At 55.0% G+C, this 20199-nt stretch overlaps 1 protein-coding gene across 7 annotated transcripts in view; it reads right to left on the minus strand.

The window, feature by feature from the left end:
• CTIF (cap binding complex dependent translation initiation factor) overlaps window positions 1-20199 on the minus strand; it is a 282057-nt gene that overhangs the window by 209628 nt on the left and 52230 nt on the right. For all 7 annotated transcript variants that reach the window (XM_025429643.3, XM_025429642.3, XM_025429644.3 and 4 more), the window contains exon 2: window positions 1282-1488. In XM_025429643.3, the coding sequence (XP_025285428.1) occupies window positions 1282-1461 (180 nt within the window). In that variant the 5' untranslated portion in view covers window positions 1462-1488. The remainder of the gene's footprint in view (window positions 1-1281; window positions 1489-20199) is intronic.

The following is a 20199-nucleotide window of genomic DNA, read 5'->3' on the forward strand; positions in this document are numbered from 1 at the left end:
ACCCCTACAATGTACATCCCACGAGGGCAAAGCTTTATGTGTCTTTTGCTCACTCCCAGGTTCCCAGCCCTAGAATGGTGTCAGGCACAGGGTAGGTGCTCAACACACACTTGTAGAGCAAATAATGGATACATTATAAGCTTATGCTGATCATGATTTAGAACTTCAAGGACACAAAAGAAAGCATCACATATGTCTCTACTTTTCTCTTGAGGCCAATTTTCCTCCTCCTTGACCACCATAGCCTTCAAATGTCCCACGTTGACCCCTGGTCCTGTGTTCCAGGTTTACTCTGGCTTTCTAAATGGTGGGAGGGTCTTCTGCCCACCGAGACAGGGAGCCAGCTGGGTCTTTTCTCAAAGCAGGGTACCCAGAGGGCTCCCCCTCTATGTGTCGGAGGAGACCCGGCTTGAGGTAGGACCACAAGTAAAGAGGTAAACACCCAAGACCCAGATCCTGACCAGGAGAAGGAACGCGTCCCAGGTCTCGTGCAGGAAACACCCTGCTTCTCTGCAGCTCTGGGGCTTGTAGGACCTTTGACCTTCCAACATTCCCAAGGCAGCGGGCTCATCCCCATTCGCAGGGTAAGAAAATCGAGGCTCAGAGAAGTTGAGGGGCTTGCCTGAAGTCACACAGACAGAAGAAGCAAATCTGGAGCCTACCCTTGAACCAGCATCTCCCAAGGATTTACGGTGTTAAGGGAAGATGCAGGCAATGGCACCACTACCCTGAATGGCTCACACTCTACTCTCAAGAACTTGAGATTTCCAAATCTTGGCCCACAGTCAGCCAAGTCCACGTGCCACCCAAGGTCAGGGCTGCCACACTAGCCCAGGAGCAGATGACATGGACCCGCTGTGCTGGTCAGAATGTCCTTAGGTTCCTAACCGGGGAGGTGTCCAGAGCCCCCCCAGAGCTGCCAACACGGCCTGTAACTGAAATCAGAGAAAGTGTTCCCATGTGAGAGCCTCTTGTGACATGCCTTTTGAATAGGCAACCATCTCCAGATCTCAGCCAGAGCACAAGCATGTGGAGGCCAGGGAGAGTGCTTTGCACACAGCAGGCTCTCCATGAATGTGCGCCAAGGAATTGTGAGTCTGAGAGGGCCAGCAGCTGTGGGGGTGGGATGGAAGTCGGAGCAGAGGGCCTTCCCGCCCGAGGCCACTCAAGCCTCAGCAATCAAGGGCCAGGCCACGAGAAGCTCGCCAGGTTTGGGGCCCCCAGTTCCCTGCACATGAGTCCCCGAGGCCCCGCACCCGGCCAGGCCCTGCGGGTGCTCACCTGGGAGATGTGGGACTGCGTCTGCTCGCTCTCGCCATCTCCCTCCGTCTTGTCAGCCAGCAGCCCCTGCACCTGGTACTCCAGCACATAGCTGTCGATGAAGCGCTCCAGCTCCTCGATCTCCTGGGAGCGGCTGTTCCCAGCCTCAGACGAGGCCGACGCGGCGGATGAGTTCTCCATCCCTCCAGCTCAGGGGCGGCGTGGGGGCTGCAGAGACAGAATGGCGGGCGGTGAGAGGCGGGGGATGGGGGGCCTGCACGGCACCCCACTGCAGGACCACTCCCTGCTCCCAGAACCTTCTCTCCTCCGTCCTGGCATCTTGGCCTCCCACCACCCCCTGAGCAGTCAGGGTGGAGCCAGCTTGCCTTGTGTGAACAATGTACTGCAATTCCCCCTGAGTGTGGAGGGAAACTGAGGCCCAGCAAGGGCAGGTCACTTGCCTAACTGGCCGACGCAGTAGCATGTGAAACATGGGGCATTAGTCCATACCTGGACCCCACCACCTGGGATGGGGCAGGAGACAGACCCTGCCTACCAGCCAAGCCACACACCCTGGCCTGGAGTTGGCCAAACCTACCACAAAGCAGAATGAAACAGGCCACAAGTGCTGATGTCTCTGAGCCAAGCATTGGATGTACAAGGGTCCCCCAGACACAAACCCTCTACAGGGCCTGGGGCCTGCAAGAAAATATCTCCTCCTAGAGAGATGCTTTTTCTTGGGACACCACGTGATCCTCTACATTAGGTGAGGCCTATGGGCCTTAACTGTGTAAACCCACCTTGGCAGCCTTGTTAGGATGCAACTCACCAGGACACACTATGCTCAGTCTGTGAGGATGACGAGGCGGGTTTTTAATGAATGGACATGGTGGGCCTGCTGGTGGTGTGGAGAGCAGGGGCCAGCCGTGGACACTGTCTGGCCACCCTCCACAGGGGCACGACTCTCTCACTAGCCCTCGGGCCCTCTCCCTGTGGTGGCCGGGCATTCCAGGGATAGCTGTTGACGTCCACCCACAGAACTGAACTCCCTCCCGGACCAGGCAGGGTCAGTCCAGCCGCGGCAGGAGCCCAGGCCTGCAAGGACACCCCCACTGCCCACTCCTGTCCCCCAAAGCTCCCATCTGACTCCACCTAGAAGTGGGAAGAACTGCAATCTTTCTCACCTCTAGGTCCCTTCCCACAGGCTCTACGCCAGACAGGAAGGGGTCTTAAGGCTTATCTGGTGTCCCTTTCATTGTCTGAAAATTGGTATTTTCTGTGGGGGAGTGTATTCAGCTGGAGGAAGCACAGCCTGCATGTGGTTTCATCATCACAACTGGTAGAGTCGTCTCCTACCAAACTACCACCGGGAGACATGCAAGGAAGACCCGAGTAGCGCACAGGACTCTGGGACCACAGGGATTGCGTGCATCTAGAAAGCGACTTTGATTATAAAGGCAAGGTCTTTGTACATTTAAAGGAACATTTGAATTTCAGTACCTTGGATTACTGAGAACTTTTATTGGAACATAGTCATTCGCCAACTATCAAGGGTTTGTTGAGTTTTCAACTAGAACGGATCCAAAACAGGGCAAGGAATGGCCCACCGGGTTCCAGAAACGCTGCTGAGACCATGAGTGTGGACTCCCCCAGACCATCACCGGACTTTTCAAAGGTTGGTACTGGTGATGGGGAGGAACTGCCCGGGTGGACACACACATTTCTCAACTGATTTTCTGGCTCAGTGTTTGCATTTTGGAGGCTGCATAGGGCCCAGCCTCCACTGGACCGCAGGCTAGCTACAGAGGGACCGTGCAGGGCTCGCTCTGGGTTCCTGAGCTCAGCAGCCTTGGGGCTCAGAGGTTTGTCCACCTGATCCAGAGGGAGGAGTGAAAGTTTCAGGCATGGGTGCCCTCATCAGAGGCCAGGTGTGGAGGCTAGGGAGGCAGTGAGTCCACAGGGAGTCAGCCCAGATTGGGAGAAGCATGCCTCGTGGTGTGGGGCCATAGTTGGAGGTGAAGGTGGGGATGTCCTGCGCCCCTTCCTCCACCTGCCATCCAAGGCCTAGCGTGGACTTACATCCTTCCTGCCACCCATGTCCACCTTACCCCTCCTGCTCCAAAGGTTGCCCGTGACCCCCTTTCCTACTCTATCCTTTGTCCTGGACACATGCCATGTGTGTAGGCAAAACCCTAAGAGGGTTCTGGGTCTACACCTTCTCCCAGTTACACAATCAAACATTAATTGAGGTACTCCTGGAGAGGGATTTTGCAAATATAATTAAATTCCCAATCAGCAGACCTTAAGATAGTGAGACTACCCAGGAAGGACTCATCCAATCACATGAGCCCTTGAAATCTGGGCTTGAGGGTAGAGACAGAGACTCAAAGCACAAGAAAGAGTCAACACACTGTTGCTGGCTTGAAGAGGAAGGAGCATGTGCGAAGAAAGCAGGCAGTGTCCATGAATTGAGAGCAATCCCTGGTCGATGACCAGCAAGGAGAAGGGCACCCCAGTCCTACAACCATAAGCAAGCAATTTCTGCCAACAACCAATGAGCTTGGGAGCAGACTTTGCCCCCCAGTCTCCAAATGAGAACTCAGCCTGGCTGACACTTTAGTTTGTGTCAGGATTTATAGAGCTGGACTTTGGACCTTTAGAACTGTAATAAGCTGGTCCTGTTTTAAGCAGCTAAGTTTACAGTCCTTTGTTACAAGGTGGTAGAAAACTAACGTGAGGCTCTTTCTGCTTCTGCTTTTGCTCACACTGTGCCCCTTACCCAGAGGCACCTTCCCCTTCCCTCTGCCTACAAAATCTACAAGCCCCTACACTCACAGAATATACTAGAACAGTGCCTCAGAGGCTATCTGGCGACTAGCCCACTCCCTTGCTTTCAGAGTGGGCCAGCGGCTAAGGATCCAGCCAGCCTTGGCCCGTGGGCACGAATACTGCAACTTGTAATAACAGGAATGGTCAATGTGCCCTGAGCCCATATCATATGCCAGGAACTCTTCCCAGCCCCTGATCTGCCTTCTCCCACTTACCCCTCACAGTAACTCCAGGAGACTGGTATAATTGTACTGGTTAGAAGTGAAGACTGAGGTTCAGAGAGGTTAGGTAAGTTGTTCTAGCTTGCACAGCAGAGCTCCAGGTGTGCCCACACCCCGCCGCCTCTTCATCCCACCTCCTAGCAGCCTGCCCGGGCTCTCAGGACATTTCCTACTTCTTGTTCTCTGTAACCTTTCAAAGCCCAGTGGGTTCTTCAAGTGCTGTGTGTGCTTCTTACTCCCAACCGGGCTGCAGGCTGCAGGTTGCAGAGGGCTGGGCCCTGTGCCTAGCTCACCGCCCAGCCCTGGGCAGATGGCCGGCCTCAGGGGGGGTGGGATGATAAGGCTGATGTCCAGAAAGGGCTGAAAAGGAGCTGCCTTTTCAGGAAAAGTCAGTGTCTAAGGCCATGCCCATTATTCCTCGAAGACTTCAGATCTTATCGAGGGCCTCCTGGCACACTTTACAGGTATAGGCAGAGGACAGGGCTTTGCAGGAACCAGGCAGGAGTGTTTCCAGGAGGATCAACTGCCTGGCTCTGCCTGCGGCCGCAGCAACCCTAACCTGCTCTGCCGGACTCTCCAGGCTCTTGCCAGCCCCTCACCGGGCCACACCGCAGCCCCGTGAGGGATCCTGAGGGCAGTGATCACTGCAGACGGGGACAGGCGCTGAGACCCAGTCCCAGACTGCCCACGTTTGGTGCCCAGAGGGAAACAGAGGACTCCCACACCGGTCACTGGTCTTGGATGCCTCATGCGTCCTCTCACCATCTCGGGGTCTCTCCTGCTCCATCAGTGTCACACGACAAGCCTGACAGCACGTCAGCCCAGCTGCCCCAAGCGCATTCCGCCCAGGGCTCCCCTGACGCACGCTAGCAGATGCCAGCACCTGGCACCTGTGCCCTGGTTGTACGAGGAGCCAGTGGCTCCTGGGGGGGGGGGCAGCCCTTGACAAACACTCCCTCCTCAGTCTCTCAGATGCCAACGGAGGTGTGTTCTTCATGTTCCCTCAGCAGGTCGCAGCGGACTGAGCCCAGCTGCCCATGGTGGGGACCAGATCCATAACGCCCCTCATCCGGCCCTCCCTCATCCCTATGTCACTCTCCCCAGGGAAGCCCGTCCTTGGGGCACATCCAGGAACTCCGCTTTCTGAGAGAGAACCAGGCTGACATATCACCTGGACTCATTGGTTACATTCCAGAATGAGTCCCAACCGAGGCACTTTGCCTCTTCAGCAGAAACAAGGGAGGAGGGAGCTGTGGGGCGGGGGGTGGGGGGTGCTGTCCACCTCATCCATCTCCTCAGCTATCAGGCTGGAAGACCAGTCAGGCACTCACACCCCATTTTTAAGAATTGTGATAAAATATAACTATATATAAACTATGTAACATAATATACATGACTTAAGTGCACAGTTCAGCAGCCTTAAGTGTTTCCACCACATTGTGCAAGCATCATCACTGTATTTCCAGAACTTTCCAGCATCCCAAACAGAAGCCCTGCGCCCACCCAACAGCTCCCATTCTCCTCATCTCAGCCCGTGGTGGCCACTGCTCTCCCTTCTTGGCTCTATTCTGGGAACCTCACGTAAGTGGAATCCAACAACATTGGTTCTTTTGTGACCAGTCTCTTTCGCTCAGGATAACGTTTTCATGATTCATTCATGGTGTGGCATGTGTCCGAATCTCACGTCATACGTTGTGTTACAGTAACATATTGGGCACAGAGACCCCGTATTATTCATCCATCATCCATCCGTGGATATCGGCTTGTTTCTGCCTCTGGCTACAGTGACCAGAGCTGCCGTGAGTACAGGTGTGCACTATCTGGGTCCCTGTTTTCAGTTCTTTGGGGTGCATATCTTCAAGCTCTGCCCTGTTTTTAAGGTAGAAAGAATGAAGAGGCATGGGGTGAACTCTCAGGCCCAAGGAAGGCCAGGGAAACGCAGGGATGCTTTCTCAAGGGCTGGTTGCACTCCCTCCTGCCTGGGTTGGGGAGGGGGTCTCCTCTTCCCACGCACACAACTGGGCTGCTGGCTAAGCTGAGAGGCAGGAGAGGAGTGACGATCCCCCTCCCCCGCCTCCGCCAGCGATGGTGATGGGGAGGGGAGGGACAAGCGGGAGAGGAAAGGAGAGGGTGGCTTGGCCCGGAAGAGAGGCTTCCAGGGGCAGCCATCCAGAGTGCAGGACCTGCCAGGCCCCACAGCCCGCCTGCCCCCCTCCCAATCCCACCCCACTGCCAGGTGACTACGACTGCAGGACAACCAACTGGCAAAGCTCAGGAACAGGGGAAGCGCTGAGGCTGTGGTTTGCTGGAAAGGGCAGGCGGCCCAGGGCCTTGAGGCAGGAGGGACGGGCCTGGTGAGCACAGCCGAGGGAGGGGTGCAGAGGGGCTGAGCCTGCGGAAGGACTTCAGGTGGGGGGTTGGGGGGGCGCCTTGGCCTGCACTGCCCAGAGGGGACTCTGGCCCATCTACAGCTGTCTGGTCGAAGGGACCGCATCCCAGTCCCGGGGGCCCAGGGCACCCCCACCCCCGCTGCGGCTTTACAGGCTCGCCTCAGGAGCCGGAAACAAAACCTCTTGTGTTCTCTGGTGAACAGGCTCCCCTCTCCAGGCCCACGCCCTACCAAGCGACTCTTCCCGGCCCAGGGCAGCGCGGCTCCCTTAGGAGACCCTCGCTCCAGGGGCTTCGGCCCACAGGGGCTCTCTGAAGTGTCTGTCCCCCGGCCCTCGGCCCTCGGGCCCCGCCTGCCTGTGCAGCTGTGACAGCTCACGGTTGCTCTGGCCGGCGGCTAGAGACCTGGAAGAAAGCAGCAGGCTGACATCACCGGGCACCCCGTGCGCCCAGAGACGAGAGGCTGGACCCGTCCCAGCCAGCTCAGCACGACTTTGTGCTCGCCCAGTGACAAACGGCATTAGCAGCTGTAAATTTAGCCAATCCCTTTAAGAACAGCCAGGCATTAGAGGCATTACGTCCTCCTGCAGTGCCCGGGGCGACTCAGTGACCTGCAAACCAGATGAGATGCTTCACCCCCACTGCCACCAGCCCTTCTCTAGGGAATCCATTATCCCAGGCCCCAAAAGGAGGCCGCATGGCACCCCTCATCCCTCACCGGACCCTTCTTCCTCAGGCCTCTCGGTATGCAACTCACCCTGGGTCCCAAAAAAGGTCTCGATTTCTGTTTTCCTGATTTGTTTCTGCTTTCCTGATGTGGCGTTTGGGGGCTTGGGGCTGCTCTGGGATGCCAGGCCAGCTGCAGGGCAACTGTGCAGCGCTGGAGGGGGCGTGCTTTGGGCTCCGGGGCTCAGAGGCACTGGGGCTGGTGGACCTGTCCCCCGTCCCAGGAGTACTGCACCTCTGCAGGTAGAGGGAGGCACGTCTGGGTTGTGGGTGGGCAGCAGGGCTCACCTCCTTTTGAAGGCACCCACCACTGTGTGTACCCCGCTCTTCCCACAGCCCTGTGCCCCTCAGCCTCCCTCCCTCAGGAAAGCCCTCCTGCGGTGGGTTCCTGGTGACACAAAGCCCATCCCTTCTCCCCTTCTGGGCGCCCCTCAGAGTTGGTGACAGACAGCTTCACCCAGAGCCCACAAGGAGAGCCGTCCCCTCCCTGGGCTGTCTGTTGTGCTGTCCCCAGGACCAAGCCATGGGAACCCCCCTTGCGATGCCTGTGGCCAGCCCACCCCTCGGGGTCCGGCCCACGCTCCACCTCCTTCCTGTAGAAACAAGACCCCAGACAAAACGATTTCCCCTGGCCACCTGCAGTCCTCAGGCTCAGCCGCCCCACAAGTCTGGGCAGTGCTGGCCTTGGGGACTCTGGGCCACACCGATGTGTTTGCCAAGGAAACACAGAGGGACATGGGGACATCTCGGCACACAGGAGCCTAAGGTCCCCAACCACCGGGAATGGGAGAGTTCAGATACCCTCAGAGCTGAAGGCGACCTCAGAAATCAACAAGGACGCCTGGGGTCCTCTAGATGTCCCACAGCCCCCGCCCCAGAGTAACCCAGGGAGGGCATTAGCTAGCACCCTGGTTTGCAAACTGCAGGTCTCAGCTGTTTGCTGGGCTGCAGAGTAAACTCAGTGTAAAATAAACTCATGACTTCAGCATTGAAAAATAGACAACTAAATTGCAACTATCAGTGAGTGACACGCATTGTCAGCGCAACAGTGGTTCTATGGAACTGGCGCCTCACCTACTTGTGGAACAAGTGTTTCTTCTGGGGGCGTGGCCAAGAGATGAAGTAAAGAGGCCAGGTTCCTGCGGGCCAGCCTGTTTACACACATTCGGTTTCAGAAGATCGAAGGTGGGGTCTGGGATTCTGCATTTCTTTCTTTTTTAATTAAAGATTTTATTTATTTGACAGAGAGAGAGAGAGAGAGAGAGAGAGAGAGAGAGAATGCACTCCAGCGGGGAGAGGCAGAGGCAAGGGGGAGAAGCAGATGCCCCAAAGAGCAGGGAGCCGGATGAGGGGCTGGACCCCAGGGCCCTGGGATCACAATCTGAGCCCAAGGCAGATGCTTCGCCCCCCAGGCGCCCCAGGATTCTGCATTTCTAACTAGCTCCCAGCTGTTTTTTTCAGCTCTGAGGGGCTCGCTTTGAGTAGCCAAGATCTAAAGAGCTGCTCACATCCCTTCCCTTCTTAATCAGAGATCTCTCACCCTGGTCTGGAAATCCTCCATCTCGACCCCCAGGCCTGCAGGTCAGCTCCCTGAACGGGGGTGGAGCTTCCTTTATGGCCTACTTGGGGCGAGGCGGGAGCCCCCCCACAGGCTCAACTGGTACTTATTGGTGGACACTGCGGCCCCAGCTCCGCCCTAGGCTCCAGCCAGGTGCACAGCAGCACCTACTCGGAGCTAGCAATACAGAGCTGCGGCCCCGACATGTCCCACTGATCGGAGCAGGCCCAAGGGGCTCCGAAACCGAAGCTTCATGACCTGGACGGTCCTTAGAGAACGAGATGGTACCAGCCCCTTCCCTGTGCAGATGAGGACACTGGAGCCCAGGGAAAGGGGACGACTTGCTAGAAGCCACTCAGTCACCAATGGAAAGAGCCGGGCCTGCGACGTAGGTCCCCAGACTCCCTGCCGCTCAACAGCAACTGTCATGCCTGGAGACACCTGCTGAACTGACAGTCACCTCCCCTTGTTCCTCCGGTGACTCCCATGTCTCTGGAGCTCAAGCCTGCTTGGGTTACAATCATCATGTCAGGCAGCAATCACAGGACAGTCCTAGATACCAGGGAACCCCCACGTCACTGCTCTGGGCCCCCATGCTGGCAGCCCCGTGGGTCTATCAGAGCTCGCATGGAGACGACAAACGGGGCTCAGGCCTCACCAGCCTCCCTCGAGGGCTGCCTCCAGGAGCAGCTGAGGAGCTGGACCAGATTTCAGGGCGAGGAGACGGGTCACAGGGGCCCAGAGAGGCAAGCGAGATGCTGTGAATCCTTCTTGCCTAAGCACACCGCCATGGCCCGCCCCAAGGAGGGCCTGAGAAGAAAGGCCGGGGGAGAGAGTGAGCACACCTGGTAGGGGGTGGACACCCACTGCCATCCACCCAGGGGACCCGATTAGACCCAGTCTCCAACCTGGGACTTTGCTCGGAGGAATGCCACCAGCTCTATGGAGGCCACCGTGCTGGCAGGTGGGCTGGGCCAATGGGCAGGATGACAGCCAGGGTGGGCTCTGGGGGGGAGGGGTCATCCCCCCCCTGCTCATCCCTGTGTCCAGGTCGGCTAGGTCCTGGGCCCCTGAGGTCCCCAGCCGCCTGGGCTCCCAGCACTGACCCCCACCTCCTCCCTCGGCACCCACCTCCACCTCTTCCCTCGGCACCTACCCCTTCACCCTCCGCACCCACCCCCACCCGCTCCCGACACTCACCCCTACGTGTTCCCTTGGCGCCCAGCACAGGCTGCCTCCCAACACCCCTCACCGTCCCCTGTGCTGTTACAACTCTTGTCCTGCTCTTAAGTATTCATGGGCTTTTATCTCACGTGGGCAAGACTGCAGGATCCTTGAGCCCCACTCCAGCCTATGTCCGTCACGCCCCGAGCCCAGGACGGCACCTGGTCTGTGGCTTCTCCACCCCCACTCTGGTGCCCCCAGCGCACACCTTCCCTAAGAGTGGGCCTCCTTAGCTCTGCCTCCCGCCGATGCTGGCCCAGGCTCCCCCGCGGCCCCTTCTGGCCCTTAGAAGGTTAAAGTCAAGGGTGCTGGGGTGGCCCTGTCCACCCCCCCCCCCCCACACACACACCAGCCACCAAGGTTGCCTGGTCCCAGGAGAGGACTCCAACCTCTTCTCACTCCATTCAAGGGCCTCCTTAGGCATTTCACTCCAAATAGCAGGGGCCAGGGGCCAAAGAGGCGGCCACCTGACTCCAGTACATCCCCGCTGGGCGTCAGGGGGCTTCCACATTTTCCCCGAGCTCAAGACAGGGTGACATAATGGTTATGGGCTTCAACACTGGTCAAATGGCCTCCTAGCTCTGGGACCTTGGGCTGCCACTTCCTCATCGTTGGAGGATGCTGAAGATGAGCGTATCGTCTCATAAAGTGTGGTGAGGATGAAGTGAGGACTCACGGGAAGGTGTTCAACCCAGCCAGGTACCCAGCAAGCCCTCAAGGGCCGTGTGTGATTATCAGTTGACATCCCAGGTGCCCCGGCGGTGCCCTCTGCGGTCTTCTGCAGTCCCCCTGGGCCCCCCGCCCTTCCCAGCGGAACCTTCTCCCGGGGCCTGGCTGCAGACACACGTCCCCAGGAAGCCCTCCTTGGCCAGTCTGGCTATCAGTGGTCCTGCTGCTTCTGAACTCCCGTTCTCCACACACCCCAGCACTCCCGAATGTCTCCCCACCCTGAACGGCCTGCGTCTCGCACGGACCTCCGTGTGGCCCTCCCTCGTACTCCCGTCCCGGGGCTGCCCTCAGCCCTGCCGACCTGCACAGCCTCCCGGGGACCCATTCTCTGTCCCCCACAGGCCCCCCACCCTCCGGCCTCCCAAACCTTCTCGGTTGATGGACAAGGAATGAAAGCGAACTCAGAGCGTGCCAGGAAGGGATAGCATCCGTCCTGCTCTAACCCAGCAACACCCTGTGCAAGTGCTGGGGTTGGGGCAGGAAGCTCCTCCGAGTGTGGTGGCCCTGGCACCCCACACCTTGCCTCTCAGGTGACACACTCTCTCCAGTGTCTCCCATGGGGCAGCCACGGTCCCCCATCAGCTCAGGCCCTTCTGGCAACAGCTCCAGCACCAGGGCCACGCGGCGTCACAGAGCCTGATGGAACCAGAGGCCTGGGACGGGCCCCCACGCTGGCCCAGAGCTGGGAGGGCAGGGCTGGCTGCCTGCGAGGCGGCAACCTCTTGCCTCAGGCCCACCTCCTGGAGGCAGCCCCAACCACCCGGCTCAGAGTGACCCGGTCCCTCGGAACCCTTGCAGCAGCCACCCACCGGGCCTTTGGCCTCTGCCCACGGCCACCTGCCATGACAGACTCATTCTGCAAGGGAGCTTGATAACCACAGAGCAGAGACTACAAAGGTCCAGATGGGCCACGTCTGGACCATGGGCATTTTATTTGGCCTGTTCAGTACTTTTTTTAAAAAAGATTTTATTTATTTGAGAGAGAGAGAGAGAAAAAAAAAAAGGGAGAGAGAGAGCATGAGCAGTAGGAGGAGCAGGGAGAGAAGCAGGCTCCCTGCTGAGCAGGGAGGCCAACTCTGGGTTCGATCCCAGGACCCTGAGAACATGACCTGAGCCAAAGGCAGACCCTGAACCAACTGAGCCACCGGGGTGCCCCTGGCCTGTTCAACATTTTAAAAATATCTGAGCCAACATGCATAACTCAAAATATTTCATGGAAAACTCCACATTTCTGATTTGCTGGAACAATTGGGAGATCCAGCAACACTGACCCCCCTTCCTCCTCTGCAACCATCAGCCAGAGCTAAGCCTCCCGTCTAGATACCAGGGAATCCATCAGAGGGCGTGCACTCTCCAGTCCCCACAGACTCCACCACCCCCTACTGCCTCCCCACGGCCCAAGCCTCCACTCTCACATGGCTCCGCTCGCTCACACACCTCGCCTGCCTGGCCTTCACAGGCACCTGAGCTGGAGACCCCCCCTGCAAGAAAGTAGCTGCAGGTGATCTGTGACCACAAAAATGAGGGGTGTCCCTAAGAGCTAGGCCATCAGACTCAAGGACTGTCCCCTGGGAGTTACCATGAGGGATCAACAAAGGACAATCCAAAACAAAAATATGCAAAGTAATCACAGAGAGGGAGAAAAAGATGTCTCCAGACTAGTAGGACTCAGCCCTTACCTGGCTGATGATCCCCACTGAGCTATTCTGGGACAGTTGTGTCAGGCTGAAAGGACTAGGCTGCTGCGCTTGAACAAAGAAGGCAGCAGACCTCTGGACTCCATCGGGGAATGCGGACCCCAGCCTGGGAGCCTGGAGGGGAGTCCCCCGTAAATGCAGGGATGGCCCACCACGGTCCTGCTTAGCCTGACCTGGTCTGACGGGCTGCTTCCTTCCTCCACTAAACTATGTACTCTGAGAGGCCGAGCACGTGTCTGCTCCTGCCCGTATCCCTGGGGAGCCAGACCGGAGCCCACTGTCCACTCTCAGCTAATCCCTCTAATCGGCCTCTGCCCAGTATTTGATGCATTCCTAGAAATTCGAGAATGGTTAGCAGGTAACCAATGCACTGCCCCCTGTGGGACTAGCAGAGGGGGGCCTGGGTCTCCCTTCGGCTCAGAGCATGATCCGGGGTCCCGGGATCGAGTCCCACATCAGGCTCCCCGCAGGGAGCCTGCTTCTCCCTCTGCCTGTGCCTCTGCCGCTCTCTCTGTGTCTTTCATGAATAAATAAATTAAATGTTAAAAACCAAACCAGTGGAACCAGCAGAGCTAGGCTGGGCGTGGGCCCTCTCTGGCTAAGTGGCCCATCTGCATCATACACGATGCTGGAGGCCCATTGGGCAGCAACCAGGAGTCTCGAGCTCCATCCAACGCCCAGGGCTCTCACAGGTCTCCCTGAATCCTCCGGGAACCATGGGGAGATATAAAAACCTTCACAGCAAGAGCCCAGGAGCATAAAGCCTACAGAAAAGCGAAGGCCAGACCCTTGCTCGATGTGTCTCCGGGACCTGAGGCAGCAACCCCGGGCCGCCTGTGCCTCTGCTTGGAGAACCCCAGGGACAGCTCCTCCCATGCAGGGATAAGCGCCTGTTGACTTTTACCGACACCAGAAAAAAAAAAAACCATCAATACTACATTCCCCACAGACTTCTGGTTTCCAAATTGCTTTCCTGTGCTAAATTCTTGTTATATAGCGATGTGATCCTCAGGACAATCCTATAACGCAAGCGCCGTCCCCAGGTACAAACTAGGAAACCGAGGCAGAGAGGAGTTGCCCGAGGTCACCTGGCTAGGAAGAGGCTGAGTCAGGATTTGACCCCAGTGGGGCTACTCTGATTAACCAGCAGGGAGGTGCCCAGAGTTCCAATGACTCACATTTCTATTCCTTGCCCAACATCTCCCCCGAAGCTGCTGTATTTGGGGTCATTCCCCAAGTGGGCCCTAGAACCTGCTCCAGGTCATGGTTTGTACTTTTGCGGGGTACCAGAGGGACTTGCCGTCAGATACCAACTACCCAGGCAGCAGAAGTTATCTGGGAAGGGGTTCTTGTGCCTCTAGGGTGCGCCCAGCCGAGCACCATCCCATTAGTTGCCTCTCAATGGCCCCAGGTGTGAGGAAGGCTGGGCATGCGTCCCCACCTCTCTTTTACAGATGGGGACGTGTGGCCCACTGACAGAGCAGGACTACAACCCGGGCCTGACTGCAGTCCCATGTGTTTCCCCGGGCCCAGAAACATCTCCGAGTCCCGCTCCCTGTGGCTAGAGCCAATGCATCCCTCAACGTACCCGCCATGTCCCACCGTGAGGAGATGAAGCTCTGAGGGATGAAGTGGACAAGGAACAGGATGGAAAGCCAGACCCTTGTGCGGCAAAGACTTCAGGAGAGAGGGTATGGGAAAGCTAAGCACTGTAGACCACAAGCATTTGCTAAGTTATCTCTACCTTGGAGAACACAGAGTCCCAGTGATGGGATGGATGGCCACGCTGGGGTGAGAGTGCTTGGCCAAGTCCTTGTTGAGGACCCAGGTATGGTAGGTCTCCCGAGGTTGATTTCTGTCTGGGATGTGCTGGGGTCAAGTAACTGGGGAAACCAGGTAGCCAGAGAATCTGAGCTCCAGATCACTCTGGCTGGGCATCCACGATGGTCTGACTCTTGAGGACAGGGATCACTTTGTCTTTCCCATCATTATATTTCCAAGGCCTGGCACAAAGTAGGATTCCACAGAAGAGGTGAGGGAAGGACCCCGGGCTGCCCTCGGGAGAGAGACCTGTGGAACTGCCTGCCTGGGCATCTGTGGCTCGTATGGGCTAGCTGCAGCAGGGTCCCCCAGATGCAGCCCATGCAAGGCAGACAGCCGCCTGGCAGCAGATCCAGGATGGCTGTTCTTATTAACCCGTCACAGCACAGCGCTCGGGCTCCACTTCCCATTGCCCTTGCAGGTAACTTCACCCACCAGCGCGTGCCAGCGGCCCATAACCTCTTTACACACAGCAGGAGTATCTGTAGCCCGTTCCAATGCAGGGAGCAGGCCGAGTGGTTAACTGGCAGATAATTAACTGAGAAATTCCCCAGAGCCCTCTGCACACTCCTCTGAGATGGGAGACAGAGATTGTACAGGCAGAAAGGGGCCTCCTGCTGTCTCAGCAAGTCACTGGCTTTCGCCCCAGAATCCTAGGAGCTTAGAAGCAGAAAGGACTTTACAAATCATTGAGTCAAGTGTTGGCAAGGACGTGGAGAAATCAGAAACCCTCACACACTGATGCCGGGCATCAGAAATGGTGCAGCTGCTTTGGGAAACAGCTTGGTGGTTCCTCAGATGATTAAATGTCAATATCTGTTAATATATGACCCAGCGGCTCTATTTGGAAGTGTCTCCCTGAGAGAAATGAAACCATATGTCCACACAAAAACTTGTGCATGAATGTTTTTAGTGGTGTTATTAATAAGCCAGAATATGGAAACTACCCAAACGTCCACCAACCGATGGTGCATAAACAGAGTGTGGTGTACGTATCTCTCTCTCTCTTTCTGCATCTAGTGGAATATTACTTGGCCATAAAAAGGAATGATGTATTGATACATGCAAAACATGAATGAACCTTAAAAATACTGTGCTAAGTGAAAATCACAAAACAGCACACAGTGTATGATTCCATTAATAGGAAACATCCAGAATCAGAATACATGGGCAAAAATTTGATTGGCAGTTGCTGAGGGCCGTGGTGGAGACTGAAGCAGGGGAGTAATGCTTTAGGGGAGGGCTTGGTTGGTTTTGAGGCGATGAAGGTATTCTAAAGTTCTGGTTGCCTGTATCTGTGATTACATAGAGAACCACTTAACTGTTCACTGGAAGGAGGCGAGTGGTACGGGATACACACTATATCTCAATAAAGCTCTTTAAAAATGTAGTGCATTTATACACTCTAGCCCCAGGATAATTGCCTTGGGTTGGAATCTCTGGCTGATTAGCTTGGAGATCCATCAGAGAAAACTACAGCTGTAAGAATCAACTGAGACTATAAATGAATCAACAAAAAGCCTGAAAACCTGAGTCTAATTTCCCACTGAATCTGGGAGATGTCTTTAACTTCCCTAGAAAGGATTGTACTGCCTCACCAAGGACGGGGATGCATCTCTGGGTGTGGCTCTATTCATCTATGTCCCATCCATCCACCCACCCATTCATCACCCATCCATCCACCCACCCATTCATCATCCATCCATCCACCCACCCACCCATTTATTATCCACCCACCCAACCATTTATCATCCATCTACCCATTCATCATCCATGCATCCACCCAATCATTTATCATCTATCCATCCATATATTACCCACCCATTTATCATCCATCCATCCACCCTCCATCCATCCATCCATCCATTTATCATTCATCCATCCATCCATCCACCCACGCATTTATCATCCATCCACCCACCCATTTGTCATACATCCATGTACCATCCACCCATCCATCCATCCATCCATCCATCCATCCATATATCCATTTATCATCCATCCATCCATCCACCCACCCATTTAACATCCATCCATCCACCCACCCATTTGTCATCTATCCACCCACCCATTTGTCACCCATCCACCTGCCCTTTTGTCATCCATCCATTCGTCCATACATCCATTTATCATCCATCCACGCACCCACCCATTTATCATCCATTCATCTACCCACCCATTTATCATCCATCCATCCATCCATTGGTCATCATCCATGTACCACCCACCCATCCATCCATCCATCCATCCACCCAACCATTTATCATCCATCCATCCATCACCCACCCATTTATCATCCACCCATCCATCCACCCATTTATCATCCACCCATCCATCCATCCACCCACCCATTTATCATCTATCCATCCATCCACCCATTTGTCATCCATCCATCCATCATCCATTCATCCATCCATCCATCCATCCACTTATCATTCATCTATCCAGCCAGCCAGCCACCCATTTATCATCCATCCACCCACCCATTTATCATCCATCCACCCACCCATTTGTCATCCATCCATCCACCCATTTGTCATCCATCTATGTACCATCCACCCATCCATCCATCCATCCATCCATCCATCTCAAAAGCATCTAGTCAAGCTTTGTGTTAGGTACTAGGGATACAATAGGAGATGTGGGAAAGAAAGGTGGTTGACATCATTTCTGTGGGGCCCAGAGCAACAGCACCAACACACAAAAGGAATACTGAAAATGTGATTTTTATCAGCTTGCTCTAATTGACAGAAAAATGCAAATACCACCATGTTAGTAAAACAAGGAGAAATCTTAGAAAGCAACGTCATCAATTGTAAGACCCACCCTTATTTTATGTGCCACAGAGAAAAGGGCTGGCAACTAAACTATGACATAATGCCTTAATGACAGTCCTGCATGCAGACAAATTGGGCATACGAGCCTTGTGTAGCTTTGAGATTGTTTCCTCTCTTCTGAGCCATTTGGAGATTTCTCCTGCCTTTGGTTTCTCAGCATGCCTGAGATCTCCAATTCGTTTTTCTTTTAATATTTAATATCCAAACTGTTTCCATTTAATCTCTCTCTCTCTCTCTCTCTCTCACACTTCCTAGCAGTGAGGAGCAGTGCAGGGGAAGAGGTAGAGAGAATCTTAAGGAGGCTCCTCGCTCAGGGTGGCTTGATCCAACGACCCTGAGATCATGACCTAAGCCAAAATCAAGAGTCAGGTGCTTAACTGACTGAGCCACCCAGGCGCCCCTAGAGAGGAAGGCCAATTCTTGTTGCTTTACAAGAATGTATAAAACTGCACTTCTTCCCCCAACAATGAACATCTGCTCCCCTAAAACCAAATCAATGCCCTCCTGCTGCTTCCATGCCCGTCTGCCTACATAGTAACCTCTGGTATCATTAAGTAATCACGGTAAAGTCTGAGGACAATTTCAAATGATGATTACACTTAACACGTGCATAACCAACGATGCCCCTAATGTCTGACAGTCTGAGGTCACAGCAGTCTGAACAGCATGACCGCGTTCACTCCTACTCAGGCCATGCTAGCTGTCATTCCTGCGTGCGGCAGTTGGCTAGCAACCGTAAGATGCACCCTGACTTCGTGGATGGTAACATGTGGAAAAAACCCAAACCAACCATATGCCTCCTAGAAGCAAGGAAAGGGGCAAGCCCATCCTCTCTATCACAGGTGGGGACACAGGAGCATGGAGCTGCAACATGACATGGCCCAAACCAGAGGCCCAGAACTAGCATGCTTGTCAGCAGGGATGTGTCCCTGTTTTATTTTCTATTCCCTCAGGCTACCTCCAGGAGACTGCCACCTCTAAGCTTCTCTTATAGTTTCTCACTTAAAAAACCAAAAACAAAAAACCAAACCAAAACCAACAGTCATTTAGAGCATACGTGACAGTAAGAATTACACATCGGTCCATTCAGTGTTCGCCCTACAAGTCCCATGAAGACGCAACGAGAAGCCCTGTTCTAGAGTCACAAGTGGGCAAAGGAGGACATTAGTTTAGGCCGCCACAAGCCCCCATTCCTGCTCCCCACAGCCTGGTCCCTAGCCTGCCAGTCAACAATATTGTGAAATGTTTATAGATGAGACCAATAATCAGGTGTTGTCTTGGCGTCACATGCTCTCTCCATGGGCAGAGCCCCCAGGGAGACGGCCTCCCCATCAGACTGCCTACGGCAGCATGGAAATGCCCTTGCTGAGCCTGACTTTAGAAAGCACCATGTGTGTTACGTGCAGGAGTTCAGGAGACCCTTCAGGTCACTTCTCAGTACCTGAACTCACTGCTTGCTTCCTGGAAATACACCTGTCTCATTGGGCACTGGATCAAGATGGGGAAAAACACATTTTTTTCTTTTGTGAACCTGGCATTGCAGACCTGGCTCCTCAACATTAGCACAAGATTAACATAGTCAGGTAACTCTCTGCTGCAACAACCATTTTATTTTATTTTATTTATTTTATTTTTAATTTAATTTAATTTATTTTATTTTATTTATTTATTTTTTTTTCTTTTCCCGTAGCTGGATAAAGAATGCGTGTAAAGCCTTTGAGGTGAAGGTAGATCCAGTTAAAACAAGTGGAGATACACTTTCCCAGATGCAAGGCCAAAACCTGAAGGCTGAAACCAGAAACACACTTGCACAACAAGCGGGAGAACGGAGGCTTGTGCAAACACCCCTTCTGGGCAGCTGACCAGGCGAGCACACATCTCGGATTTCAGCAAGGGGCGCATCTCACCAGGGACACACCAGTGGGAAAACGTAGCTAATGTGAGACAAGCCACACTGGGATGGATGCAGCAAGGAGCCACCTGGGGCTGCTCAGGAATATTGGGGTGGGGGGGTTAGGGGGCGGGGGAGGAAAGAACTGGCTGTGTTCCAAAACATAATAAAGAATTTGCCTGTCTCATCCAGCCCTATCCAGGGGAGGAAAAAAAAAAAATACCCACTGTTATGGTCTGATTTGTAGTGACAGAGCTGGGAACACCGAGCTGTCAGAGCACAAGAGAAATAAATATTCCTTCAGTGCGTCCCAGGCCCTTCATCCCGGCTCTACCCTTGGCTCGGAGCGCAGCAATGCAGTCACTCCCTGAGTGAGTGCCAGGCCCCCTCTAGACCCCGGGGTACCTGGTGAGTGAGCTGTGGCCTCCGCCCTGAGGACGCCTCCCGGGGTGGCTGGCAGGACATTGTACAGGGTAGGCATTCCTGTCGGGAGCCACAGTGACACAGGTCTACACGCAGGGGCTGGAGTGGACAAAGGCGGCTTTCAGAGCCACAGGCTCTGCTGCATGGCCTCCACTAAGTGAATTCTCGGGTCCTCTGTCTCCCCAGCCCCAAAGCAGCTAGACATCTGCTTCCCTTGGCAGTAGAGACGATGAGCTAAAAAAATACGTACAAATTAGCACCGTCCCAGGCAAACAACCTGCGACGCCGTGTATCTGATATGCTTACCTGGGACCCAACAGCCATTAGAGGCTCCATCAGTAATGGCGATTAATAATCATGTGGGGGGGAGGGGAGAGGTACAGGGTCAGAGGGTCACATTCATTGAGTGACCTTGGCGGAGGAGCAGCAGGCTCCGAGGTCGTGGAGGGGAGGGGCCCCAACGGAGGGACCCCATCACTGGGCAGCCTGTGGGTGGTGCCCGGAGGCCCTGACACTGCATCCTCTGCCCTCACCCATTAGTCCCGTGGCTGGGGCAGGGGCCCCTAAATCCCCATCCCGGGCAGCCTGGCAGAGG

Source organism: Canis lupus, chromosome 7, assembly GCF_003254725.2.
Source record: "Canis lupus dingo isolate Sandy chromosome 7, ASM325472v2, whole genome shotgun sequence".
Classification (NCBI taxonomy): Eukaryota; Metazoa; Chordata; class Mammalia; order Carnivora; family Canidae; genus Canis; species Canis lupus.